This window comes from Bos taurus, chromosome 6, assembly GCF_002263795.3.
Source record: "Bos taurus isolate L1 Dominette 01449 registration number 42190680 breed Hereford chromosome 6, ARS-UCD2.0, whole genome shotgun sequence".
In the NCBI taxonomy this organism is placed as follows: domain Eukaryota; kingdom Metazoa; phylum Chordata; class Mammalia; order Artiodactyla; family Bovidae; genus Bos; species Bos taurus.
Genome location: NC_037333.1, coordinates 97,116,862 through 97,142,459, shown reverse-complemented (window position 1 = coordinate 97,142,459; position 25,598 = coordinate 97,116,862). Strand labels below are relative to the sequence as shown.

The following is a 25,598-nucleotide window of genomic DNA, read 5'->3' as shown; positions in this document are numbered from 1 at the left end:
ATAGAAAAAAGTACATTATAGGTGAGAAATCTGATAATTTTGTAGAAGAGTGAAGTGATTTTTATAGTCTTGCCCCCTTCTCTTGTTATGGTGTTGAATCCTCTGGTGTTAAGAATTGACCTCCAACTAGGCAGGCATTTTAAAGTGAACAGAAGTTTGTGTTAGTAAGTTAAACTTACATGATAAATGTCTAAATTGGGGGCTTGGAGCCTGTTTTTGTTGATAGTATTACAACACAGCACAGCGATGCTAATTTGTTTCCTGTAAGGCTGTTTTTGCACCATAACAGAGTTGAGCAGTTATGACAGACTGTAAAGCCTGAAATGTTTACTGCCTGGCCCTTTACAGAAAGCTTGTGCAGACCCCTGATCTAACTCAGTGAATTTGTTTTGGAACTGTTAAGCAGTACTATATTTTATGAAAGTGTTATGCGTCAGAATCTTTTTTTAAAAGGGGGGTTAAAACATTGAATTAAAAGATAGGTTTTAAAAAGTGAGGTTTGTTTGTAAATGTTCCAGATCGAAACCATTTTTTGCAAAAAGGTTGGAACTGGTTGAATAAAAAGTAGGTTTTTAAAAGTGATGTTTGTTTGTGTTGGATAATGTAAAGCTATCAACTTCATTTTAAGTTTTTGTTATATTAAAAGATTATAGTGCCCCATGATTCGGGAGATTTAAATAGATGTGCTCAGGTGTAATTCTTTGCCCCCAGCAGTTCAGTGTTTTAATTTTAGGGGATGATTTATTCCTACTGCTGACATTTTATAGAAATTACACTTGGATACAGCATTAGGGTAAATGTTGATTTTTATACCATTTGTTTCCATATATTTGATACCGCATTTAAAGTGCTATTCCCAGATCCCTTTCAGGTGTTATTTCTTGACTGAGATGAATATTTGCCTGTGCACTGGGCTCTGATCTGCTTCCAAACTTGCGCAGAATTGAAAAACTCCCTTAATATAAATCTATTCATCAGTTTCATGTTTTTCTTAGGTCTTTTATATTTCAATCTGAACTCCTTGCCCTTCAGAATTGTTGAATAAGTTGAGGCTTTGCTGTTATTCGGAGAAGGGTGGTGGTGGTGGTGGTGGTTTCCCTTTCTTTACCTATCATTTTAGGTTCTCTGTTTCCCTGAATCCCAGGTCTTGTTTTTGTATAGCCCGTCTTCCTGCTTAGGCCTTTCCATCTATAAAGGTCTATTCCATCCTTGTAACTGAACTATCAGTGCTAGTTTGACTCAATAGAAAACGCAAGGTTTCGTTAAGAGATTTGACGCTGTTGTAAGTCTTCATCATTCATATGAAATGCTTAGTGTTTTACCAGTCATCAGTGTTCTCCAGTTTCATGACTGTCTTGGGTTTGTTTCATCCACTGTGCTGAGCACTCAGTGGTCCTGTCATTGTGTAAACATGCTCTTCAATTATGGGAAATGGTACTGAGCTAGTCCTTCCACATGCCTTTCACCACCCCAGTTTTTCTGTTCTCTGGCATTGTTATTTGAGTGTGAGCCCTGCACATCAATTGCAGGTTGTTAATTATACTTCGAGCCATTTTACAACTTTTGGCTTTTTTTTTTTTTTTTTAAGGTTTTAAATTTCAATCAATTTCTAAGGCCATCCCTTCCAACCTGTTATTCCATGGGTTATCTTTTCCTCATCTCTAAGATTATTTGTAACTTTGAAAGTTTTGTTCCCTGCAAGGTGCTTTTCTTTCCTGTGCTTTGGCCTCTGCCCTTCATCTGCCTCAAATATTTGGTGATCCTTAGCTCATATTTAGGAGTGCAGCATTTTAAAAGCTGCTTGGATGTTGTGTGTGGGGCTGAGGGATGGGGAGGATAGGGACTTGTCAACCATGGGGTTCACTGCTAGGCAGTCAGGCTGTCTCATTTTATTGAGGAACCTCTTGATGTATTTCTCCTCTACTTTGAGCTGATCAGGTTCCCCAGAGAAGTCTTTTTTTTTTTTTTTTCCTTTCTTCCATTCTGCTGCCTGGAGGGTAAAAAAAACTTGGCTGCCAATGTTCTGAGATCCCAGTGTGGGGAGAAACCTGAGGGATCTGAACAAGTAAAGTACTTTTTAACTCCTTTGTTTTCATCACGGTATGCCTGTTGAAAGACCACCTTCCCTTACCTGCTCAGACAAGTTTCTGCCAGGATGGGCGAGTTCAGTTGTCCTGCAGTACAGAGAGGATATGGAGGTTTAATTGCTTGTCGACCAATGCTCCCCTTTACCTCTATTTCCAGAGAGATCAGGGCTGCCAGTTGCTTAGTAAGCCTTTGCAAGTTCTGTGATACAATTTGAAATACCCTCACTGCTGACAGAAAATTCCTTTCTTGTCTGCTTGGTTAATTGCCATTTGTTCAAAAGCTTTGCAGCTTATATAATTCAGTAGTTTCTTTTTTATGGTATTTGTTTGTTTTGGGTTTTGACTATAACTTGTGGAATCTTAGTTCCCTGACCAGGGATCGAACCCATGCCCACTGACAATGAAAGTTGGATTGCCAGTGGTAATCCCCTTTTTTTTAAGCCCTGGGTTTTAGTAAGATTTCAGAAGAGACTAGAAGTGATAAGCAACCTTTGTGTGTGTGTGTGTGTGTGTGTGTGTGTGTGTGTGGTGATGAAAGGATTGGGGGAACCAAATGAGGCAAAGTACAAGTAGTTCAGTGCCCTTCTGAAGTTTGGCCACAAAGTAAAGTTTACAGGTAGGTTGCTAGTTGAACATAGAACCAATCTCATTTACTTGCTGGACAGTGTTAGGAAGCTTTGATTTCACTTCTCCCATCAGTTTTGTAGACCTGTTAGAGCTACTGATCCCATTTTCTATGCCTGTTGTCCTAATTCAGGTTTTGATACCTTTTGATTAACTAGATGTCTGCTACCAGCTGAGTTAATTTCTCTTCCCGGGGTCCTGGGTTTTCTCTGTCCCTTTTCTTATCTTCAACATATTTTTCAAGGTTGCAGGTCTTGTTTACCATGTTACTCTTTCTGCCATTGGTATGGCAACTGCTTCATTGTTCTTTGTTGTATACAAGTTAGAATATAGTGTGTGGACACCTCTCCAGGTTCCATTTATGCTGAGATAATTTTGAAAGGTAATCTTACTAAAAACATTAGAATCTGATTTTCAGTTCTTTGTGTTCTGTAGTTTATATGCTTTGTTTTACTGCCTGGAAAAGTTGTTTGAAGTTGTTAGCTTGCACTTTAAAAGTACTGTATGTGTGCGGCCTTGAGGTATTGGCAATTTGAAAACAAGGACTGATAGCACTGTCCATCATGGTGTTTGTTTTTTCCTGTATTGTATAATGAGTTTTATTTGGTTTAGAGTCAGATTAACCAGAAATGTAAAAATCTGGATCCATGCAAAATGGATACACTGACATCTCAGTAAATTCATTTGGGTGCGGTTTACGTAATAGTGCAGTTCATCAGTGCACTAATACTTAAGGATGACCCTAGATTTCGTAAAGACTGATTGTTACTACCTGCCTTGGAAACAGTTGAATGCATACTGATTTACCCTTTCTTCACGACTGGCCATATTGAGGAATCTAATCTGAAATTTTGCATATGTAACATGATTCTAGCAAGATGAATATCCAGCTGTGTAAAATGATTTGGCTTGGGCTATATATTGCTGTCAGTTGCCTATAGTCTGAAAAGTTGGGGGGAAATTTATTATAATCTGTTGGTATTTCAAAAGAAGCTTGCAGGCTGTTCATATAAGAATCAGTATTGTTTGTTGGTGTTGCCTGGAATTATGTATTTCACATACACCGAGTGATCTTAGCTGTACTAGAGTTGTAAGAACTTGCTTTAAGATGGTTAAGCTTGCTGTTTTCATAAGAATTTTTTGTTTTTACTTCTATCTTGTGTAAAGACACAGGTTCATGTTTCATAAAACTTACACTCCAGGATTTTAATCACAGACCCCAGGTCTAGCTTGAAAGAAAAAAATAGACTTGGCATCCTAGAGTGTACGAGATGACAGCAGTAGTGTACAAGCTGGGGAAGGAATAGAGGTGTGGGAGGAGGTAGTTACTCAGTTCTTTTAGGCAGTACATTGTGTGGCCTGCATATTCCCCCCTTTGTCACTGATCTCACTCATTGATTCCATTTTTATGAATTGTTAATCAGCGACTCTGTTTAAAATTGAGTGTTGTCTTGAGTTGGGCTGATTACATATTGCCTTATTTGTTCATAAGCATCTTTTAGAATCTAATGAATGAGATGTAATTCCAACAGCCTGGTTATAAATGACTGTAGTATAGTGTGTGCTAAGTTGCTTCAGTTGTTTCTGACTCTGCTACCCTGTGGACTAGCCTGCCAGGCTTCTCTGTCCATGGGATTCTCCAGGCATGTGTACTGGGAGTGGGCTGCCATGCCCTTCTCTAGGGGATCTTCCCTACCCAGGGATTGAACCCACATCTCTCTCGTCTCCTGCATTGGCAGGTGGGTTCTTTAGCACCAGCACTACCTGTAGCTTTGGATAAAGACTAGGATCCAAGGGACTGTAATTTAGAAGACAGCAGTGGGGCAAGTGCTAAGTGTTAATTTTCCCCACTAAGCCCTATAAAGGCGAATAATTTTGGAGGGACAGCATGAAGAGGACTAGATAAAACTATTTTACTACTTAAAAAGGGTGAGATACTTTATAGGAATGAGATCCTAAGTGAGCAAGGTGTTCTTGTTATAGCAGCCCAAGTCAGTTGTTCCAGTTGTCTTGGGAGGGTTTCTTTAGTCTTCAAAGAAAGTACAGACAGTAGGAAAGGTTCTATTCATTAAACATGGATATTAGGGTTACTGGATTCTATTTTGAGAAACTTTGGATAAGTTGCTTGGGAAGATAGTTTATTTCAAGGTATACATTTTATTTGTGTAGGCATATTTATTTTAGAATTTGAAGGCAAGGTTACTTTCCTGAATTTTTAAAAATTTCTCTTAAAACACTAGAAACTTAAGAGGTCTGTTGGTGCCAGTACCTGAATGTGACATTTAATATGTCATGGAAAGCTATGCTTTCAATAAATACCTGAGAAAAGTAATTATAATTGCCCCCTTTTTGTTGTATGGATAGCCCTGATTACATGGGGCTTTATCACATATTTAGAAAACATTTGCCAATCTCAGACTGGTGAAGTGGAACCCTTTTTAAAAGAAATTGGAAGAATGGGTTAGTTATGAGATTGGCTATGGCAATAAAGAAAACTTCGGAATGCTCAGAAATTTGTTGTAAATTGCTTCTCCAATCATTGATAAAGCATGCTACTACTAATTAGTTCCATGTATTAAGGCCTATCAGCATGTCATTTTTTGAGAACCTGGTTGATTGATTTTAAACCCAACGTGATGTTCTCTGTACCATCTGACCTTTCCAGGCATACTTTCCCTAAGCAAATTCTGTTGGAACCAAGTGTTTCCAGTTCTAGGAGTCTACTTCCAGAGTCTTCATATAAAGTTTATAGTGGGTTTTAATGGGGTTTTGATTTGCACTAAACTTCCTTTTCTGAAAAGATTACTCATGTTCAAATTACAATGTAGTGCTTTTGTTTTACAATTAAACTCTTACAGCAGTCATGCATTTTTTGCACTGTCTTGTTTCTTTTTTTTTTAAGCTTTCCCCTCTAGGGTGAATTTCTTGAAATAACGTAGGTCTTATTTTCTTAGTTGAAAAAGTCAGGCAACTACTGTCAAGTCAAAAAGGACATAATGTTAATGATGGGATTTTATGCATAATTGGTTAAATAATACTAAAAGTTGAGACTGTGATGGATGAAAAAAGGGCAATTTCCAGTTTTCTCCAGGATGTTCTGAGAAAGGATGCCTGCGGTGGGAGTAATCTCTATGGGGATGTTCAGTCTTCGCCCTCAACTGGGTTTGCTGTCAGATTGCGGTGAAACCACCAAAAGGCCTGGGAATGCATTTAATACGTTTGCAGACTTAACACATTTTTCAAAAAATGGCAAATTAGAGTTGTGCAATAGCAGTAATGTTAACCAAGGTCCTTGTAGTCAATGTAAATACAGAAAAAGCCTATTATTATATTCCTATGTTTGTGTCCTTTGAGAATTCCTTTCAAGGGGTGTGGGGGTCTCATTGTGCCGGCCTGGAAAGGTGGTCATCATTGGGTGGGTCATAGTACTGAACAGGTGCTTCCTCTCAAATGAATTCTTTCTTAACCAGCTTGTGATTTGTCTAAATGCAGGCGGGAATTAAATCATGCATTCTGTAGTTCTAGGTTCTGCTAACATTGTATAAAGAGATAATGAACTTTGAAAAGTTAAAATAATTCTCAGATCTATTAGAATGTGTGGGGCATTCTGTCTAGTAGATGATTTTTTAAATTCTTGTTTAGTATATTTAGTGGAATAGATGATATCAAATGAGTGATTGTGAGGTTTTGCTCTGTCATTTGCCCTGTGATGTTGGGCAAATAAAATTTTAACTCCAACAAGCATCAATTTTTCCAGCTGTAAAATTTGTTCTTTAGGAGGTATGTGCAGTGTTTTGGTGGTGGTTCTCAGCTTCATACAGAACGTGTGATGTGGCCAGGCTTGAGGGGAGTGGGCACATACTTGCCCACTGTGATGGGAATGAGTGCCCTTTGCGAAGCTTGCCTGGCACCTGCAGGGACTCCCTGCTTTTGCTTCTGTCACTTCTGGCGTTTCTTGCTATGAGGTTCCATGTAGTAGCCCCGTGATTTCCATGAGTGATGTGGAAAGGTGAGATAAGCAGGAGGGAGGAGTTAGGGCCGGCTAAAGACAGTTCTGGATTATGGAATAGCTGTGATCCCCTTTTGAAATAAACAAGTAGTTTCCTGGGGAAAAGAAAAAGATGTAGTTAAGAGTTTCAGGATTTAACAATTTGAGGTGTTTGCGTGATACCCAGGTGAGTGTCTCCAGTAGAAAATCATTAGTGATTCAGAAGGAAGGCAATTGCCAGAGAAGGCAATGCTGTGGGAGTGAATAAAAACACCCCGGATAGTGTGGAAAATGAAGAGACCTGAAGGCTGAGCTCTCTGCTGTCCTCTGAATGGATGCATGTGTGCATGATTGAACTCCCCAGGTCTAGTTCTCTTTCTCCACCCTCACAGCCAGTGGTGTCTTCGTTTATCCTCATTCCTCTTAACTACGTTGGCCGAGTGGAGTCTGGCAAGTTATCTAACCTGTGCTTCAGTTTTCTTATCTGTAAGATGGGAAGAATATGTACCTCAAGGTTGTGAGGATTAAATTAAAAAGTATTTAAACAGTACTGGCACATCAGTGGTCAGTAACATTAATGGGACTGCCTTTACCTGTTGAGATAACTTTGATTTCCAGTAGGGTCCAATTCCCATCCCTCTTAGTGATTGGAGCCAGTGATGCTCATTATCTTTCTTGTATTTATTTTCTGCCACACAACCACCACTTTTAAGTAGATGGTATTTTAGTGTGTTTAGCATCTTTAGGGGTCTTGCCTTCTCAACTGAAATGTAAGCTTCCCTTAACATCAGGACCACTTCTTAGACTTGTGTATACAGCCATTCATTTCTTAAATATTGGTTATCTCTATCAGTATGGTGAAGTCGCTCAGTCGTGTCCATCTCTGCGTAACTTAGAATAAATCCTAATGTTCTAGGACTGTTTGATGCTGAGTAGGAACTCAATATTTGAACCCACAAGTGAAAAGTCTAAGATTGTTTAAATATTTGTTTCTTTCTACTTGGGTATATTGTGACAGATGTAACACAGATGGCAGGGAAACACTCCTTACTAAACGAGTGCTCTCCTTCTTCCTGGCAGCTTTCAAGAGTTTGGTAAAAAATACACATCATCTGGAAAACAAACTCTGAGACTGCCTGGGAGAACAGGCATTCTGTGAGACTTGCTTCCTGGAACCAGGGTGATGGCCTGTGCTTTCAACAGTGCAGTGGAGAGGAGGTTGCAAAGACGTAATAACATAATGACATGTAGTGTAATGTTCAGGCTTCTGGGTCTTGGCATCTCCATATGTAAAACAGGGCGGGGTGGTGGTTAGATGAGGTGATCTTTAAGTTCCACGTCTTCAAGCAATAAATATGCTAGTATTCACTGGCAATCAGTGAAGCATTGTTTTATGAAATGGCAACCCACTCCAGTACTCTTGCCTGGAAAATTCCATGGAGGGAGGAGCCTGGTAGGCTATAGTCTATGGGATAGCAAAGAGTTGGATGCGACTGAGTGACTTCACTTAACTATACATTGTTTTATACACAATTACTGTAAGTTGCAATGGCACCCCACTCCAGTAGTCTTGCCTGGAAAATCCCATGGACGGAGGAGCCTGGTAGGCTTCAGTCCATGGGGTTGCTAAGAGTCGGGCAGGACTGAGCGACTTCACTTTCACTTTTCGCTTTTATGCATTGGAGAAGGAAATGACAACCCACTCTAGTGTTCTTGCCTGGAGAATCCCAGGGACGGGGGAGCCTGGTGGGCTTCCGTCTGTGGGGTCACACAGAGTCGGACATGACTGAATCAACTTAGCACTATAAGTTGCAGAAATATTAGGTAAATATAGGGCTTCAAAAATAATGCCAACTCATGACAATATCTCTTCTTAAAAAACTTCAGGATCCTATCTCTACCCTCCAGAAACAACTACTAACCTGGCCCAAAGCAAAAGAGTACTGATATGCTGTCTGGCCCACAATTAAGCAATCAGATAATATACTCTGAGTTAAATGTGGGTTTCATGGCTATATACTTCAGTCAGTACTTGAATCAGTAAAATCTCAGCTGTCTATGTGATCTTGAATTTAACTTTGCTATTTTCTCATCTGCAAAGTAAAGATAAAGCTATGTCTAAGCCTAGGCAGCATATTTAAAAGCAGAGACATTACTTGGCTGACAAAGGTTCATATAGACAAAGCTATGGTTTTTCCAATAGTCATGTACTGATGTGAGAGTTGGACCATAAAGAAGTCTGAGGGCTGAGGAACTGATGCTTTTGAACTGTAGTGCTGGAGAAGACTTTTGAGAGTCCCTTGGACAGCAAGGAGATCAAAGCTGTCAAATCTTAAAGGAAATAAACCCAGAATATCATTGGAAGGACTGATGCTGAAGATGAAGCTCCAGTCCTTCAGCCACCTGATGTGAAGAGCCGACTCCCTGGTGAAGGCAGGAGAAGGGGATGACAGAGGATGAGATGGCTGGATGGCATCACCGACTCAGTGGACACCACTCAGTGGACGGTGAAGGACAAGGAAGCCTGGCATGCTGCAAGTCCATGGGGTTGCCAAGAGTTGGACATGACTTAGCGACTGAACAACAACATTAGCAGCACTTAACGTGCTTAAAACTACTGTTTTATGTGCTTTACATTATACTAACAATATAATCATTTTTACCTCTTCGTGTCATTGAAACACCTCTCCCCCAAAGCACTTACTGCATTATGTTGGACTGTATTTTTCCCCCCTGGGTATAAATTACAGAAACTCCAAAAATTTCTAACATTGAAAATGCTTTAATAAAAAATATTTGGTGAATGGAAATGTGATATTGTGCTGGAGGAATTGGGACCTATTTAAAATGCTGAAATTAGATTATTAGGATTAAAATGAGTTCTCTACGTAGTCAAGAACTTCTGATCTTTTTATTCTTCCCCATGGGTCACTATGACTTTTATGATTTTAAAGCCGACTTTATGAGACTTCTGTGGCTGTTCAGTGGTTAAGACGTCCACTGCAGGGGGCATGGGTTTGATCCCTGGTCAGGGGGCCAAGATCCTGCATGTCGTTCAAATAAACCAACAACAGAAACCTATCTCAGACCTCATGATCCCACTTAGCATGGAACCTTGTTGACCAACTGTAAAGGAGTTGAATGTTTTGGTTTTTAGGAATCTTAGTGGTTCGTGGTTATTGAATGAGTGTATCACTCGAAAAAAAAAAAAAAAAGCTTTTGATGTGGTAAAAGACATGACCTGTGATTTATTTGAGAAATAACAAAGTTTTCTATTTTTTTTAAACTTTACCCCTGCAAAATGCCTAGTATAAAACATGGTGGTTTGAGTTTTCATTTCAATGAAAGAGTGTGTAAAAGAGGTGATGTGTATCTGGACTGTACTCAGGTAAAGATTCTCATTAAAAAAAATTATTTGGCTGCACCAGGTCTTAGTTGCAGCACGCAGGATCTTTGATCTTTGTTGCAGCACGTAGGATCTTTAGTTGTGACGTGCAAACTTCGTTGTGGCATGTGGGATCTAGGTCCCTGACCAGGGGTCAAACCTGGACCCCGTGTATTGAGAGTCCAGTCTTAGCCACTGGACTACCAGGGAAGTCCCAACAAGATCAGGAAATTTTAAGGTCAAGGTCATTTCTGAGTAAAGAGTAAGATGATGGGAATTTAGTCAGTGCCATAAATGGAATCATCTTTCCTATTAAGTAATAATTAACACTTAAGTAGCATTTACTATGGGGTAGACGGAGGAGCCTGGTAGGCTGCAGTCCATGGAGTCGCGAAGAATCGGACACGACTGAGTGACTTCACTTTCACTTTCCACTTCCATGCATTGGAGAAGGAAATGGCAACCCACTCCAGTGTTCTTGCCTGGAGAATCCCAGGGACGGGGGAGCCTGGTAGGCTGCAGTCCATGGGGTAGCACAGAGTCGGACACGACTGAAGCGACTTAGCAGCAGCAGCAGACAACTGTGTGGTATTATTAGCTCCAGTTTAAAGACGAAAACAGCACCAAACATAACCAACTCAGCACCAAACATAACCAACTTGTCTAAAGTCACCTCTGTGGTATGTGGCAGAGTGCAGAGCTGAAACTTGGCAGTCTGATTCCAGGGTTTGTGCTTGTAATAGTAACAGAAAAGCAGTGGAGCAATGGTAATAACAAAAACAACCCTCCACCCCTCAAACCAAATGGGGTTTCAGAAATGGAGGAGATACAACAGTCAAGAGACACCAAAGAGACAAGGAAATACTGCAACCCCCTCTTCCTCCTATCACTTTATCATATGAGTCACCAGGGAAGCTCTCCTACCACTACTAGAGAATGCTTTTGTAATTGGTGGTGGTAGAACTCTCTAGTTAATATAACAATTTATTGGTATCCTTGCAGATGGGGAGAAGGGTCAAGTTGGTATAATGTTTGTACTTAAAAGAATGATGATGATTGAAAGAAGAATTGCCATGCTGATGATTATGATCTTTTTGCAGTGTTTCCGCCATATCCTCCTAAGAGTCTTCATTGTTTGGGGGGATTCTTTGGCCTGAAATAAACAAATTTCATGATTTCTTCTTATTTCTGGATTAATGTGTACCCTATAATACATATTAGAACTATTTAGAAGAATGGATTTAATTTGATTTTGATCAATCACAAAATCTCAGTAGGTCTGAGCAGCTGTTCTAAAACAGTACACCAAGATTCCTTATGGTGTTCAGCTGTAGTTTTATTGGCTTTTAAAATTTTTGATGTTGAAAAGTTACTCTCTGAACTCCAGTTTCCTCATCTTCATGATTTTACAAGTGTCACTCTCCCTTACAACCCTATTTAAAATTGCTAACTCATCTTCATTCCAGCAACTCTTTTCCCTTTCAATACACTATTTTTTCCCAAAGTACTTAACCTCTCCTCTAACAGTATGTAATTTTTACTTTTATTGTTTGTCGAGAATGTAAGCTCTATGAAGGCAGGGATTTTTGTCTGTTTCATTCACTGCTATAGTCCCAACAGTGAACCAACGATATAGAGCAGGTGTTTAGTTAATGTTTGTTGGAAAAAAAATGAATGACTAAATCTGCTTATTAAATGAGGATAATAGTACCTGCCACAGAGTAGCTCAGATTCTGAGAATTAACCAAGATAGTGAATACAGTATATCAAGACTGGATATAAGAATAAATTATGCCATTATTAATATTTTGATGAATAATGAGATGGGTTTCCTTAAGTATAATACAAAAAAGTTTCATATCTTCACCTAATTAACCTAAACAAAACAGCTCACTTTTATTAAATATTATTAAAATTATTGAAAGAATTCAAGGAGCAATAAAGAGAAATGAAACGTGGCCACACAAAATTATAAAATCCTTATGCCCACCCCCCTATTCGGTCCACTCCTTTTTAAAATATATGGAACTGCTTTTCATCTAGTCATGATACAAGTGAATTGCTTGATGCTTACATGGATTTCTGCTGTCTGTCACCCGGATAAGGAAAACTATCATATTTCACTTATCTTTCTTCATGCATCACGTCTGCTTCTTTAGTCTCAGTGTACAGTGATTTTCCAAGAACAAAATCAAGGTAGATGCTTGCAGTGCTTACTGTAAGTGGCATGAGTCCTGGTATGCCACTCAGATGGCCTCATGACTCTAGTTTATGACGAGTTATGGGAGCCCAGGTTTGTGTATCCAAGATGATGCTGATTATCCCAAGGACTTGGAGTATGGAAGCTAGCAACTAGGTGTACTTTGCAATGTGTTACAGTGCTTTAAGTGCAGGCACTATAGGATGTGCACTGTAGGTATTTCTGCACAATACTATAATACTCATAATAACCTTAGGTTAATATTCCTGTTTTACACTGTTGAAGAAAAATGAGGCTCAGAAAGTTTGAAGTTACTTGCCTCAGAGAAAGTGACGGAGCTGGGATTCAGATCTAGAATTGTGTGACTATACTGCCTTGTGTAGAAATACTGAATTAAGGTATAAATGGGCTTTACATTCTTCTCTTAGGTTATTTATTCTCTTGCATTAATGTAACATGCATGTACAGTTTGGGCAGTCAGAATTCTGTAAGGTGTGTGAGTAAAAAGTGCCTTCTCCTGTCCTGCTCCTTTCCACCCCAATCCTATTCTTCAGAGGTAATCACTTTCAGCTCTTGTTTGTGTGTTTTGTTAGTTGCTGTATCCCTATTGCCTGGAACAGTGGTTTTCACCTGGGGATGCTTGTGCCTTCCCGAGAGCATTGGGCAGTATCAGGAGACATTTTTGCCTGTCATGAATTTAGGGGTTGCTGCTGGGCGTCTAATGGCTAGGAGCCAGGAATGCTGTTGAACATCCTGCAAGGCCTCGGGCAGTCCCAAGTGTGCCTCGGTTGAGAAACCCTGACCTAAAACAGTGTCTGATGTATAGTGGGTGATCAGGAAATACTTGCTCAGTCCATCTCATTTAGCTGTCTGTTTTTTCCTGGTGTTTGTTTTCCTATGGGTTACTAGAAATATTTACATATTATTATTATACATATATATTACTAGAAATATATATATATAGTTCTTGATTTTTTTCTGTTTCCAACTATAGAAAAGAGGATATAATAATTCCTACCATACCTCCAAAAAAAAAAAAAAATCCTTCCTTTGATGGCTCCTGTGGCGCATCCATTTGTTTTATCTATTATTTAAAATTTTTAAAAATATATTTATTTTTTAATTGAAGGATAATTGTTTAACAGAATTTTGTTGTTTTCTGTCAAAGATCAATATGAATCAGCCATAAATACACATATATTTATTTTTGACCACGCTGGCTCTTCTTTGCTGCCTGAGGCCTTTCTCTAGTTGTGGACAATGCAGGCTACTCTGTTGCAGTGCGTGGACTTCTCATTGCAGTGGCTTCTGTTGCAGAGCATGGACTCTAGGCTACATGGGCTTCAGTAGCTGTAGCATGAGGGCTCAGTATTTGTGGCGCATGGGCTTAGTTGCTCTGAGGCACATGGGATCTTCCGGGACTAGGGATTGAACCCATGTCCCCTGCATTGCCAGGCAGATTCTTAACCACTGGACCACCGGGGTCCCTTCTGCTTTATCTTGGAAGTTCCACACAGTCTTTTTGATCTGCTCCAGTGGGTTTTGGTTGGGGTCCAGGTTTGCTATACCTAAAGCTTTAATCTTCAGATCTTTCTTCACCAGTATTCTGGGCGTGCCCTTCTCTTGTTCTTTCAATCTCATTTCTTTTCATTCCTTGATTTATTCCCTCTTGTTAGTGAAAAATTTCTTGTGAAAATTTCTTAGAATGGGTGACTGGGAGGTAAGTTTCTGAAAATTACATGCCTAGAAATGACTTCATTCTACCCTTACATTGAGTTGGTAGTTTGGTTATAGAAATCTAGTGTGGAAATCATTTTCTTTCAGAATTTTGAAAGCATTCCTTCTTTTTTCTTTAGCACACCTACACTGTTTTTGCAAAATCTGTTGTTACTCTATTTGCCAAGTCTTTGTTTTTCTTTCTCCATGTGAAAGCCTTCAGAATCCTCTCTTCTAACATTCTATAATTTCAAGATTATATGCTCTGCTATGGTCCTTTTTTGTTGTTCATTGAATCTGTAAATTCATGTTTTTTGTTTTAGGAATTTTTCTTGTATTAATCTGGTTTTCTCTCCTCTGATTCCTTCATTTCCTTTTTCTGAAACTCCTGTTATTCATACGTTGAATCTCTTAGACTGTCCTCTTTCTTCTCTCTTTTTTTGCTCTACTCTCTGAGAGAATATCTCAACTTTATATTTCAATAATTCTATTTAATTTTAAAATTTTACTACTGTTTTAATTTCCAAAAGAACTTTTTGTTTTATGAATAAGTTTTTACATAGTTTTTCATTCTGTTTTCAGAGTTGTATTATATTCTGTTATTTCTCCCAGGATGTTAGAGAGGTTTTTTTTTCTTTTTTTCTTTTTAAAGTACAGTTGATTTCCAATATTGTGTTAGTTTCAGGTATATACCACAGTGATTCAGTCATATATATATTTTTTTTTCAGATTCTTTTCCCTTATAGGGTATTACAAAATTGAGTATAGTTCCTGTGCTATATAGTAGGTCGTTGTTGGTTATCTGTTTTATAGAGAGGAGTATGTATGTGTTAATCTCAAACTCCTAATTTGTCCTTCTCCCCTAGAGAGGATTATTATTAACAGTTTATTTTTTTATCATGCCATGCAGCATGTGGGATCTTAGTTCCTCAAACAAGGACCTAATCTGTGCCCCCCGCACTGGAAGTACAGTCTGAAGCACTGGGCCACCAGGGAAGTTAGAGGTGTTTTGTTTTATAATGAAGCTTTCTTTTTCTTCTACATAATCTGTTTTGTCTGAGTTTCTTTTTTTCCTGTTTATTTTTATTTATTTTTTTATTATAGAGATTTTTCTCAAATATCTCATGATCTGTGTTGTTGATTAAAGTGATGGTTGGAAACTCACTATGAGTGAGTGAGGGCTATGATTTGGTGAGTTTCTCTATAGGGTAATATGGTGCACACCTGACCGTTTCATTGGGGGAATGCCTCAATACTTGTAAATTAGTATCTGTAGGTCTTTTTTCCTTGGTCTAGTCAGTTTTCTTAGGGAGGAATCTTCTAATCTCCCGCTGAGTGAAGCTGCCTGGGAGACAGGTTGGAGAGTGGTCACCATATTCTGGATTTTCACTAAGTTCACATAATTTTAATATGATGGTCACTCTGGCCTTAACTGCACCTGGTATCTGAATTTAAAATCTCTTAGATCCGTTGTCTTTAGATAATACAATTTATCATCCTTTGTCAGTGATAAGGAGAGGAAGCAGCGTGGTTGTAAAAAGAAGGGGAGGGACTCTACAGGTAACTTGTTCCTTTGAAAAACTTTATACTCAAGTCACTTCTTTCTAGACCCATACTGCTTTTAGAAGTACCATGTGTCTACTTTTAGAAGTACCATGCGCGTCCAGTTGCTGATCCTTTCCAAGCTTTTATGGCCTGGATCAGTTTGCATCTTAATATCTTCTGCTACTATAAGCTTGTGTTTTGAGCTTTCACTGCTTCAATTGAAGCTATTAAATACAAAGAACCTAAATTTTTTCTAGCTTCCAAAATTTTGAGATTTCTTTCCTGTTATTCTTTTTCTAAAAAATCTTAGTGGTTTATACATTAAAATTCGTAACTGTTGTTTTACTTATCATTTTATGGAGTTTTGAGAGCATACCAAGAAAAATGTATATGTTTAATCTGCTAGGTTCAAATCCATGACCCATATTCATCTGTAGGCAGACTGACAGAAAGCTTATTGTCCTAGTTTTTGTTAAAAAAAAAAAATCTGCTTTTTAAGTACATTCGGTGGAGTCTTTTACAAAAAGATCCAGAGAAAAGAGAGAGAAGATTAATTTAGATAGGCAAAAATAGAGGATTTAGTGAGAATGATTATATGATATCTGTGTGAAAATAACCTGAGAACAATTATAAAATACTTCAGTGAAATTTCATCTTGTTTTGAGCTGCTTCTACTCAACGGGCTTCAAGGAGAAAGTAATTTTTCCCCATGTAATCATGAAAATATGATGTATACATAAAAGTGAGATTTTCTTGAAAGGGAAGGCAAAAAATCTCAACTTTTTTTGCTATAACTTTCTGGGATTTAGATGTTGCTTCTTTTCTGACAGGAAAGATACATGATATAATCTAATAAAAAAGTAAAAGGCCCAGTGATATAGAGGATTGTGTAACTGTAACCTTGCCACTTTGTGTGGGTGTGCTCTGTTGTGTGATTCTTTGTGACCCATGGACTGTAACCCGCCAGGCTCTGCGGTCCATGCGATTCTCCAGGCAAGAATACTGGAGTGGGTTGCCATTTCCTCCTCCAGCAGATCTTCCCCACCCAGGGATCAAACCTGTGTCTCCTACATTGGCAGGTGGATTCTTTACCACTGAGCCTCCTGGCAAGCCCACCAGTATTACTACTCAAAAATGCTAGATAATATATTAAGTTGGCCTAAAAATGTGCCAACCTAATATTAACTTATTAACCAACAATAACTTATGGAAAAACCCAAATGAACTTTTTGGTCAACCCAATATAAGAAGCAAACTTAAATGCCTAGCTGAGCTTGGAAGAAAGTAAGAGAAAGGTCAAGAGCAGGAACCTGGGGAAGCAGCAAGAAGCTGCACTGATGGCACAGCTCCCCTGGATTCGGGAAGGTGATGGTGTTGGCTTCTACCATGCAGGCAGGGCTTAGGGTTTTAGTGGTCACAGGGACAGTGGGCTAAGCCTTGGGCTCACATGAGGAAAGCAATGAAGGTACTCAAATTCCATCCTTCCAGATAACAAGGCTCCACATTCTCTATCACCCCATGTCCAATCTGTCAGCAACTCTAATTCACGCCACCTTCAAAATACATCCAGAGTCCAAACACTTCTCACCACCTATACTGAAGTCAGTATTCACTTGGTGTTACCTATACCTTTAGTACTTTACATACTTTAAAATGTTAATTTTATGTTATGTGAATTTTACATTACAAAAAAAAAAAAAAAATTCTGCCCTGCATTAGAGATCAGATTAAGGGTGTAAGCTTCCTATTCAACCCAGATGAATGGCCTCAAGGTAGATGGCCTTTTAACCTGAGAGGGAGGCATGAGCAAGAAAGCAAATAACCAGGCTTTAGAACTTGAGAAGTGTGTCTGGAAAAGAACTTTACATGTGTCTACAGGCCCTTGGAAATGTTTAGATGCAAAAAGATTTGAAGTCAACTAAGTTTTGAATGAAATGATAAACCAAAAACTGGTCCTTTAAAAAGACCAAAAAAGAAAAAAACAAAAGCTTTGCAGTGTGGTTGCCAGAGAAAAGAGGTGTGGAAGAATGGACAAAATACATAAAACCATTTTTACTAATTTTTCCATCAGGAACAAAAGTATTTCAGACATTACCATTTCTATTCAATATATTACTGGAGGTTCTAGCTAATGTACTGATAGGAAGAAAAGAAGAAAGAAAGAACAAGAGAGAGAGAGAAAAAGGAAGAAAGGAAGGAGGGAAAGAAGGATGGAAAGAAAGAGAAAACAAAATATATATTGGAAAGGATGAAAAAAATCCTGTCATTTTTTACATATTATCAGTTCAGTCCCTCAGTCATGTCTGACACTTTGTGACCCCATGGACTGCAGCACACTAGGCTTCCCTGTCCATCACCAACTCCCAGAGCTTGCTCAAACTCATGTCCATCGAGTCGGTGATGCCATCCAACCATCTCAACCTCTGTCGTCCCCTTCTCCTCCTGCCTTCAGTCTTTCCCAGCATCAGGGTCTTTTGCAATGAGTCAGTTCTTCGCATCCAGTGGCCAAAGTATTGGAGCTTCAGCTTCAGCATCAGTCCTTCCAATGAATATTCAGGACTGATTTCCTTTAGGATTCACTGGTTTGATCTCCTTGCAGTCCAAGGGACTCTCAAGAGTCTTCTCCAACACCACAGTTCAAAAGCATCAATTCTTGGGCACTCAACTTTCTTTATGGTGCAACTATCACATCCATACATGACTACTGAAAAAATCATAACTTTGACTACATGGAGCTTTGTCAGCAAAGTAATGTCTCTGCTTTTTAATATTCTGTCTAGATTTGTCATAGCTTTTCTTCCAAGGAGCAAGTGTTTTTAATGACAGTCACCATCTGTGGTGATTTTGGAGCCCCCCAAAATAAAGTCTGTCACTGATTCCATCATTTCCCTATCTATTTGCCATGAAGCGATGGGACTGGATGCCATGATCTTAGCTTTTTATACAACTGCTATACAGAAAATGAAAATAATTTTTTAGACAATATTACCACAAAAGAGTTCAGCAAGACTTGGGATATAAACATCAGGATGCAAAAATTGACTGTGTTCCTATTAACCAAAAGTTTTTTGAAAATGTAGTTTAAAAATATCATATAAAATAACAACAAAAACAGATATCAAGAAATAAATCTCATAAAAGTTGTACAAGATCTTTATGGGAAAAATTATAAAACTCGAAAGATTTTGAAAGACTTAGGAAAAGAGACATAGCATGTTCAGAGATGGGAAAACAGTATTTTAAAGGTGTTAGTTCTCCCCATACTACTGTCATTCCAACTAATATACCAACATTTCTTTTGTGTGTAACTTGAGATGTTGATTCTACAATTCCCTGAAAGAGAAAGAAACCTAACCAACATAATTTCTGAAAAGGAGAAAGTAGATGAACTTGCCCTATAAGATATAAAGGCTTCTCCTAAAGTCATAATAATTAAAATGGTATAATACTGGTGCAAGGATACAGAAATAGACCAGAAGAATATAATATATACAAATCAAAAGAATGAAAGTTGTTTGCATATGAAAACATTATATGTGGCAAGGTTGGCATTACAAAACAAATGGGGAAGGCTGAGCTATTCAACGAATGGTTGTTGGGCAACTGCCTATTTATATAGAAAATAATGAAATTTGATTCCTACCTCGTGTGCTCAGTCGTTTCAGTCATGTCCGACTTTTTGCCACTCTACAGCCTGTAGCCCTCCCTCTAGGCTCCCCTGTCCATAGGATCCTCCAGGCAAGAATACTGGAGTGGGTTGCCATACCCTCCTCCAGGGAATCTTCCTGACCCAGGGATTGGACCTGGATCTCCTGCATCTCCTTCATTGCAGGCAGATTATTTACCCACTGAGCCACCTGAGAAGCCCTCCTACCTTATACTTTACACAAAAATAAAATGCCCCCTGTTTTAATGATCCATGTTTAAGAAGCAGAATTAAAATTTTGGGGGAGACAATGTAAGACTGTCTTTGTAACCTGGGGAAAGTCACCTGGGAAGCCCTAAATAAACACAGAAAGCATAAATCACAAAAAGCAAGACAGATACATTTGCCGACATGGAAGTTAAAGACTTCTGTCCTGGTAAATGGATAAAGAGATGTGGTACATATATACAGTGGAATACTACTCAGCCATTAAAAAGAATGGAATAATCCCATTTGTAGCAACAGTGATGCAACTAGAGATTATCATACTACGTAAGTCAGAAAGAGAAAGATAAATACCCTATGATATGACTTTTATGTGGAATCTAAACTATGACACAAATGAACCTATCTATGAAACAGAATCATGGACATAGAGAAGAGACTGGTGGCTGCCAAGGGGGAGGAGGAGGTTAGGGGAAGGCTGGAGTGGAAGTTGGGGTTAGCAGATATAAGTTTTTACATGTAGGATAGATAAACAACAAAGTCCTACTGTAGCACAGAGAATTATATTCTATAACCTATGATAAACCACATGGAAAAGAGTATAAAAAAGGATATTCATATATATGTATAACTGAATCACTGCTGTACAGCAGAGATTAGCACAACACTGTAAGTCAACTATCAGATCAGATCAGTCGCTCAGTCGTGTCCGACTCTTTGCAACCCCATGATGGCCTTTGCAACCCCATAATGGGCCACCCATGTCCCAAGCCCATGATGGGCCTCCCTGTCCATCACCAACTCCCGGAGTTCACTCAGACTCACGTCCATCGAGTCAGTGATGCCATCCAGCCATCTCATCCTCTGTTGTCCCCTTCTCCTCCTGCCCCCAATCCCTCCCAGCATCAGAGTCTTTTCCAATGAGTCAACTCTTCACATGAGGGGGCCAAAGAACTGGAGTTTCAGCTTTAGCATCATTCCCTCCAAAGAAATCCCAGGGCTGATCTCCTTCAGAATGGACGGGTTGGATCTCCTTGCAGTCCAAGGGACTCTCAAGAGTCTTCTCCAACACCACAGTTTAAAAGCATCAATTCTTTGGCGCTCAGCCTTCTTCACAGTCCAACTCTCACATCCACACATGACCACAGGAAAAACCATAGCCTTGACTAGACGAATCTTTGTTGGCAAAGTAATGTCTCTGCTTTTGAATATGCTATCTAGGTTGGTCATAACTTTCCTTCCAAGGAGTAAGCGTCTTTTAATTTCATGGCTGCAGTCACCATCTGTAGTGATTTTGGAGCCCAGAAAAATAAAGTCTGACACTGTTTCCACTGTTTCTCCATCTATTTCCCATGAAGTGATGGGACTGGATGCCATGATCTTCGTTTTCTGAATGTTGAGCTTTAAGCCAACTTTTTCACTCTCCACTTTCACTTTCATCAAGAGGCTTTTTAGTTCCTTTTCACTTTCTGCCATAAGGGTGGTGTCATCTGCATATCTGAGGTTATTGATATTTCTCCCGGCAATCTTGATTCCAGCTTGTGTTTCTTCCAGTCCAGTGTTTCTCATGATGTACTCTGCATATAAATTAAATAAACAGGGTGACAATATACAGCCTTGACGAACTCCTTTTCCTATTTGGAACCAGTCTGTTGTTCCATGTCCAGTTCTAACTGTTGCTTCCTGACCTGCATACAAGTTTCTCAAGTCAACTATACTGCAATTAAAAAAATAGTAAAAAAAAATGACTTCTGTCCTAAAAAAAGATACTATACACAAAGCTAAAATCAAGCCAAATATTGGGAGAACATATGTAAACTTTATACAACTGCCTAAGTATTAGGATGAAGAATTATATACTCATTCTTTATTTTAATAGTTATAAAATCATTGTTTTATACATGAATATATATTACAAACTATTAAAAAGATAAGCACCCCATTAGCAAAATGGTCAAAGGATATCAACAAACAGTTCACTGAAGAAATTCTAATGGTTAATAAACATAAAAATTGCTCACTGTCATCCAAAATGCAAATTTAGACAATATTTTCTTCCCCCTGTCAGATTGTTAAAAATTATAATCTCATAATCCCAAGTACTGGAAAGATACAGAACCTTTCATACAGTACTGATGGAAGTATAAATTGGCACAATCTTTAGAAAGCGATTTTAAATTATTTGCTTAATTCAAGGGTGCATATATTTTAAGATCCAGAAATTCAATTTCTATGTATATATTCTAGATGGTTTAAAATAGGATCAAGCATCCCAAGGGGTTCAGATGACCCACTGGAGAGCAGGAAAGTAATATTAGAATCTCTATTTGTCTTAATCTAAAAAACAAGAAGGAAATGAAAATATTTAAATTTTAACATATGGATAGCCACTCACATCTTCCCTAGGTATGGTGTAAAATAATTAAATCATGAAAGTTAAGGCGTTTTGAGAGTAGGGTGGAAATTCCACAGTGATGAAGAGTTCGCCACTGCAAACTCCTTTATCCATTCTCTTGCAGTGTATTGTTAACACCGACGATACATCTGAGTAAGTGAATGGATGGGTAATATTTATTAGTTTTAACTAAGCTAAAGAATAGATGTGGCTTAATTATATTAATACTAATAAGGCAAACCTAAACAACAAGAAAATGACAAAGAGAATATATCTCTGCTTCTAGTTTGAATAGTCCACCTTCCATATTTAGAGACTTTAAAGTCATTTGTAATCAGATCTGACTTTTAATCGCATTGCTATAATTAAAATACATTATTAAAATTTTTCTTAATTAGAGTTTTATTTTCTTAAGAAAACAAACTATTTAATTTTATTTCATCTTTGTCTCATTCTTTAAATTTCTACTTTTCTATATGTTTTATATAAGATTATAGGATAATACATATAATTTATATATATTTAAATGCATTCTCAACAATTACAAATAAATGTGCATGATCAAAAAATTCTGTAGACCTCTGTCTTAGAAACATTTTGCAAGCGTGTACCAAAAGACATGTACAAGGGTGTTCAATGCAGTGTTGTTGATAATAAAGAAGTTGGAACCTACATTAATGTTGATAAAAGGGGAAAGGACAAAAACACTCTATTTCTTCAAATAGTAATGAGATGCTGTCAGAAGCTAAATTGATAAATTAGAGCTAAGTGTATCAAAATTAATACATTTTAAAAAATAATAATGTTGAACTAAAAACAGATTGCAGAAGGAGAAGCTCATTAGAATGTCATACATAACAAAGTTAAAAAATGCAAACCAACTATAGATACATATTATAGCAAAGGAATGAAAACATGCATACAGATGATTCATATCAAATTCATAATAGTGTTTCTTCTAGTGAGGGAGTGGAATGAGCTTGGGAAAGATTCAGAGGTGACTTTAATTACATTTATAATTTTATTTCTTTGAAAACCAAAGGCCCATATCCAATGTGGCAAAATGCTAAGGCCATATATGGCTGGCTGATGATTACAAGGGTATTAGATATATCATTCACAGAAAATTTTCACATACCTGAAATAAATGTTGAATGATATAATACTGATTTTAGAATTTAATGATTGTGATTTCAAAATGCATTGTAAAAATGTAGACACTATCAGTTATCCACTCTTTGGCTGTTACGCTTTATCCATCTTTTATGAACTTAACACATACTTATATTGTAGCTAGGCTTATACTAATATGTCTCCTGCAATAGATTAAACTTTGAAAAGTATCTCATTCATTTTTTTTAATCCCTGAAGACGACAAGCATAATACCCTCTACATAATAGGCCCCCAAAGAATGTTTATTAATGCATGAATCTAAATGGCTCGAACAGTTTTATCTGAACTCTTTTGTTATAATTCTCATAAAGTACAACTGAATCGTAGACAATGATTTTCTTTATTAATTCTTCTTTATAGATTATATAAACTGATGTGACCTATTCTTTTTCCTGCTATAAAAATAATGTAGAGAATTGCCCCTGGAGAAGGAAATGGGAACCCACTCCAGTATTCTTGCCTGGGAAATCCTATGGACAGAGAAGTGTGGTGGGCTACAGTCCATGGGGTCTCAAAGAGTCAGACATGACTTAGCAACTGAATGCGCACATACAGGTTTCTGTCAACAAACTGCCCTTGTTTTCTAGGGCGGCTGTAGCACAGCTCTACAAGCTGGGTGGCTCAGAACAACAGGACGCGTACTGTCTCAGAGTCCTGGAGAACACAAGTCTGTACAGTGTCAACACAGTTTAAGGGGTGGTCCTTTCTTCTCTTCCAGCTTCTAGTGGCCCCAGGAAATCCTTGAATTTCTTTAACATGTAGATATAACACTCCAAAAAAAAAAAAATGTAGAGGGTTGCTTTAAGTAAGTAGTGTTTAACTTAACTAACATCGAGTGCTTGTTTGCTGTACCACTTCTTATTATATTAGTGCCCAACATAGAGTTTGGTAGATGGTGCCTTATTCTTCTTCTTACTATTATTCTTATTATTCTTAGTGACTAACATACAGTTTGGTAGACAGTAGATCTTCAAGAGATATTTGTCAAATTAATCAATAAATAAAAGATGCAGGGACTGCACAGATGAGAGAGGGATAGATTCAGCCTGAGAAATGGATGAGGAGATGATTCTTGAGTTGGGTTTTGATGGATGAGTAGAAGTTTTCCAAAGCAAGGAAAAAGAAGGAACAGTATGCATACGGGTATGAAATAATGCAACATGTATTTGGGAGAACTACAAGTAGTCTGATAATTTTTGAGATTTATAAACTATAAAACCATGACCTCTGGGTGATGTGACTGGCAATGTAGTCAGAAGAAAGCTCATCAAGTTAGGGAGGTTGGACTCTACCTTGCACCACAGGGGGGTTTTAAGAAGGCTATCAATAGGGACTTCCCTGGTGGTCCAGAGGTTAAGAATCCACCTTCTAATGCAGGGGACATGGGTTTGATCCCTGGTTGGGGAGCTAAGATCCCACAGGCTGTAGGACAACTGAGTCCGTGGGACTCAACTAGAGAGAAGCCCCTGTGCTGCAATAAAAGATACTGCATGCTGCAACTTAGACCCAGCACAGCAAAAAATAATAATAATAATAATTTAAAAAGAGGGCTGTAGATAATGCTCACTACTTGAATTTTAAAAGAATACTCTAGTGTCACTGTGGAGGATGAATGGAGCAGAGCGGGACCAAAAATAGGGAGAACAATTAAATCTGGGAATTACCATATTCAGACAAGAGGTAACTGACCTCAGAGTGAGACAGTGAGCGGCACTGGAATGGGCAGAAGGTGGGTTTAAAAGAGATTTAGCCATTCTGTGATAAGGAAGAAAACATTAACATGCACAACATGAATATCAAAAACATTAAGAAGTCAGACACAGAATACTATACACTGTATGACTGTACTTATAAGACATTCCGGAAAAGACACCACTGGTGACAGAAAGCAGATGAGTAGTTGGTTGGGGTCAGGGGTGGGGGGAGAGTCAACTACAGAGGAGGGCAGATTTTAGGATGGAAGAGCTAGTCTACAACTTGACTGCGGTCACACAATTGTTCACAATTATCACAGTTCATCATACTCCATACTTAAGAGTGCGTGAATATTATATATGAATAATACCTTGTAAATTGTTTTGAAAGGTGAAAAAAATGAAGCTTATAATAAAAAAGATTTAGGAGGTTGAACCAACAGAACTTGGTAAGTAAAAAGTATGTATATACTTTGCTTTATATGGTATCTGTGTTTCTAGAAAAGATCTGTAAAAATAAAATTTAAAATGCTCACCACAGGGAATTCTGTGGCGATCTAGTGGTTAGGACTCTGTGCCTCATTGCAGGGGGCACAGGATTGATCCCTGGTCAGGGAACTAAGATCCCACAAGTCGTGAAGCATGGCCAAGAAAAAAAAATGTTCAGAGGGAACTCTTCAAACCTTAGTGATTGTTTTAAAACTGTTCTCTAACAGACAATTTCAGACATATAACAAAAGTTGACAGGATGGTATAATGAATCCCTATATACTCAACATCCAGATTCAACCATTGTTAATTTATGGCCAATTTTTGTTTAATGTATACCCCATTCTACTCCCCTACTCCTGAACTATTTTGAAGCAAATATTAGATGTTACATAATTTCATTCATATATATTTTAGTATATATCTCTAA

At 38.1% G+C, this 25,598-nt stretch overlaps 1 protein-coding gene across 2 annotated transcripts in view; it reads right to left on the bottom strand.

Annotated features, from left to right (window-relative positions):
• Window positions 1-1,401: 1,401 nt before the first annotated feature.
• The window catches only part of VAMP9 (vesicle associated membrane protein 9), a 48,252-nt gene continuing 24,055 nt past the window's right edge, over window positions 1,402-25,598 (bottom strand). For both annotated transcript variants that reach the window (XM_024993610.2, XM_059887797.1), the window contains one exon: window positions 1,402-11,237. In XM_024993610.2, the coding sequence (XP_024849378.1) occupies window positions 11,100-11,237 (138 nt within the window). In that variant the 3' untranslated portion in view covers window positions 1,402-11,099. The remainder of the gene's footprint in view (window positions 11,238-25,598) is intronic.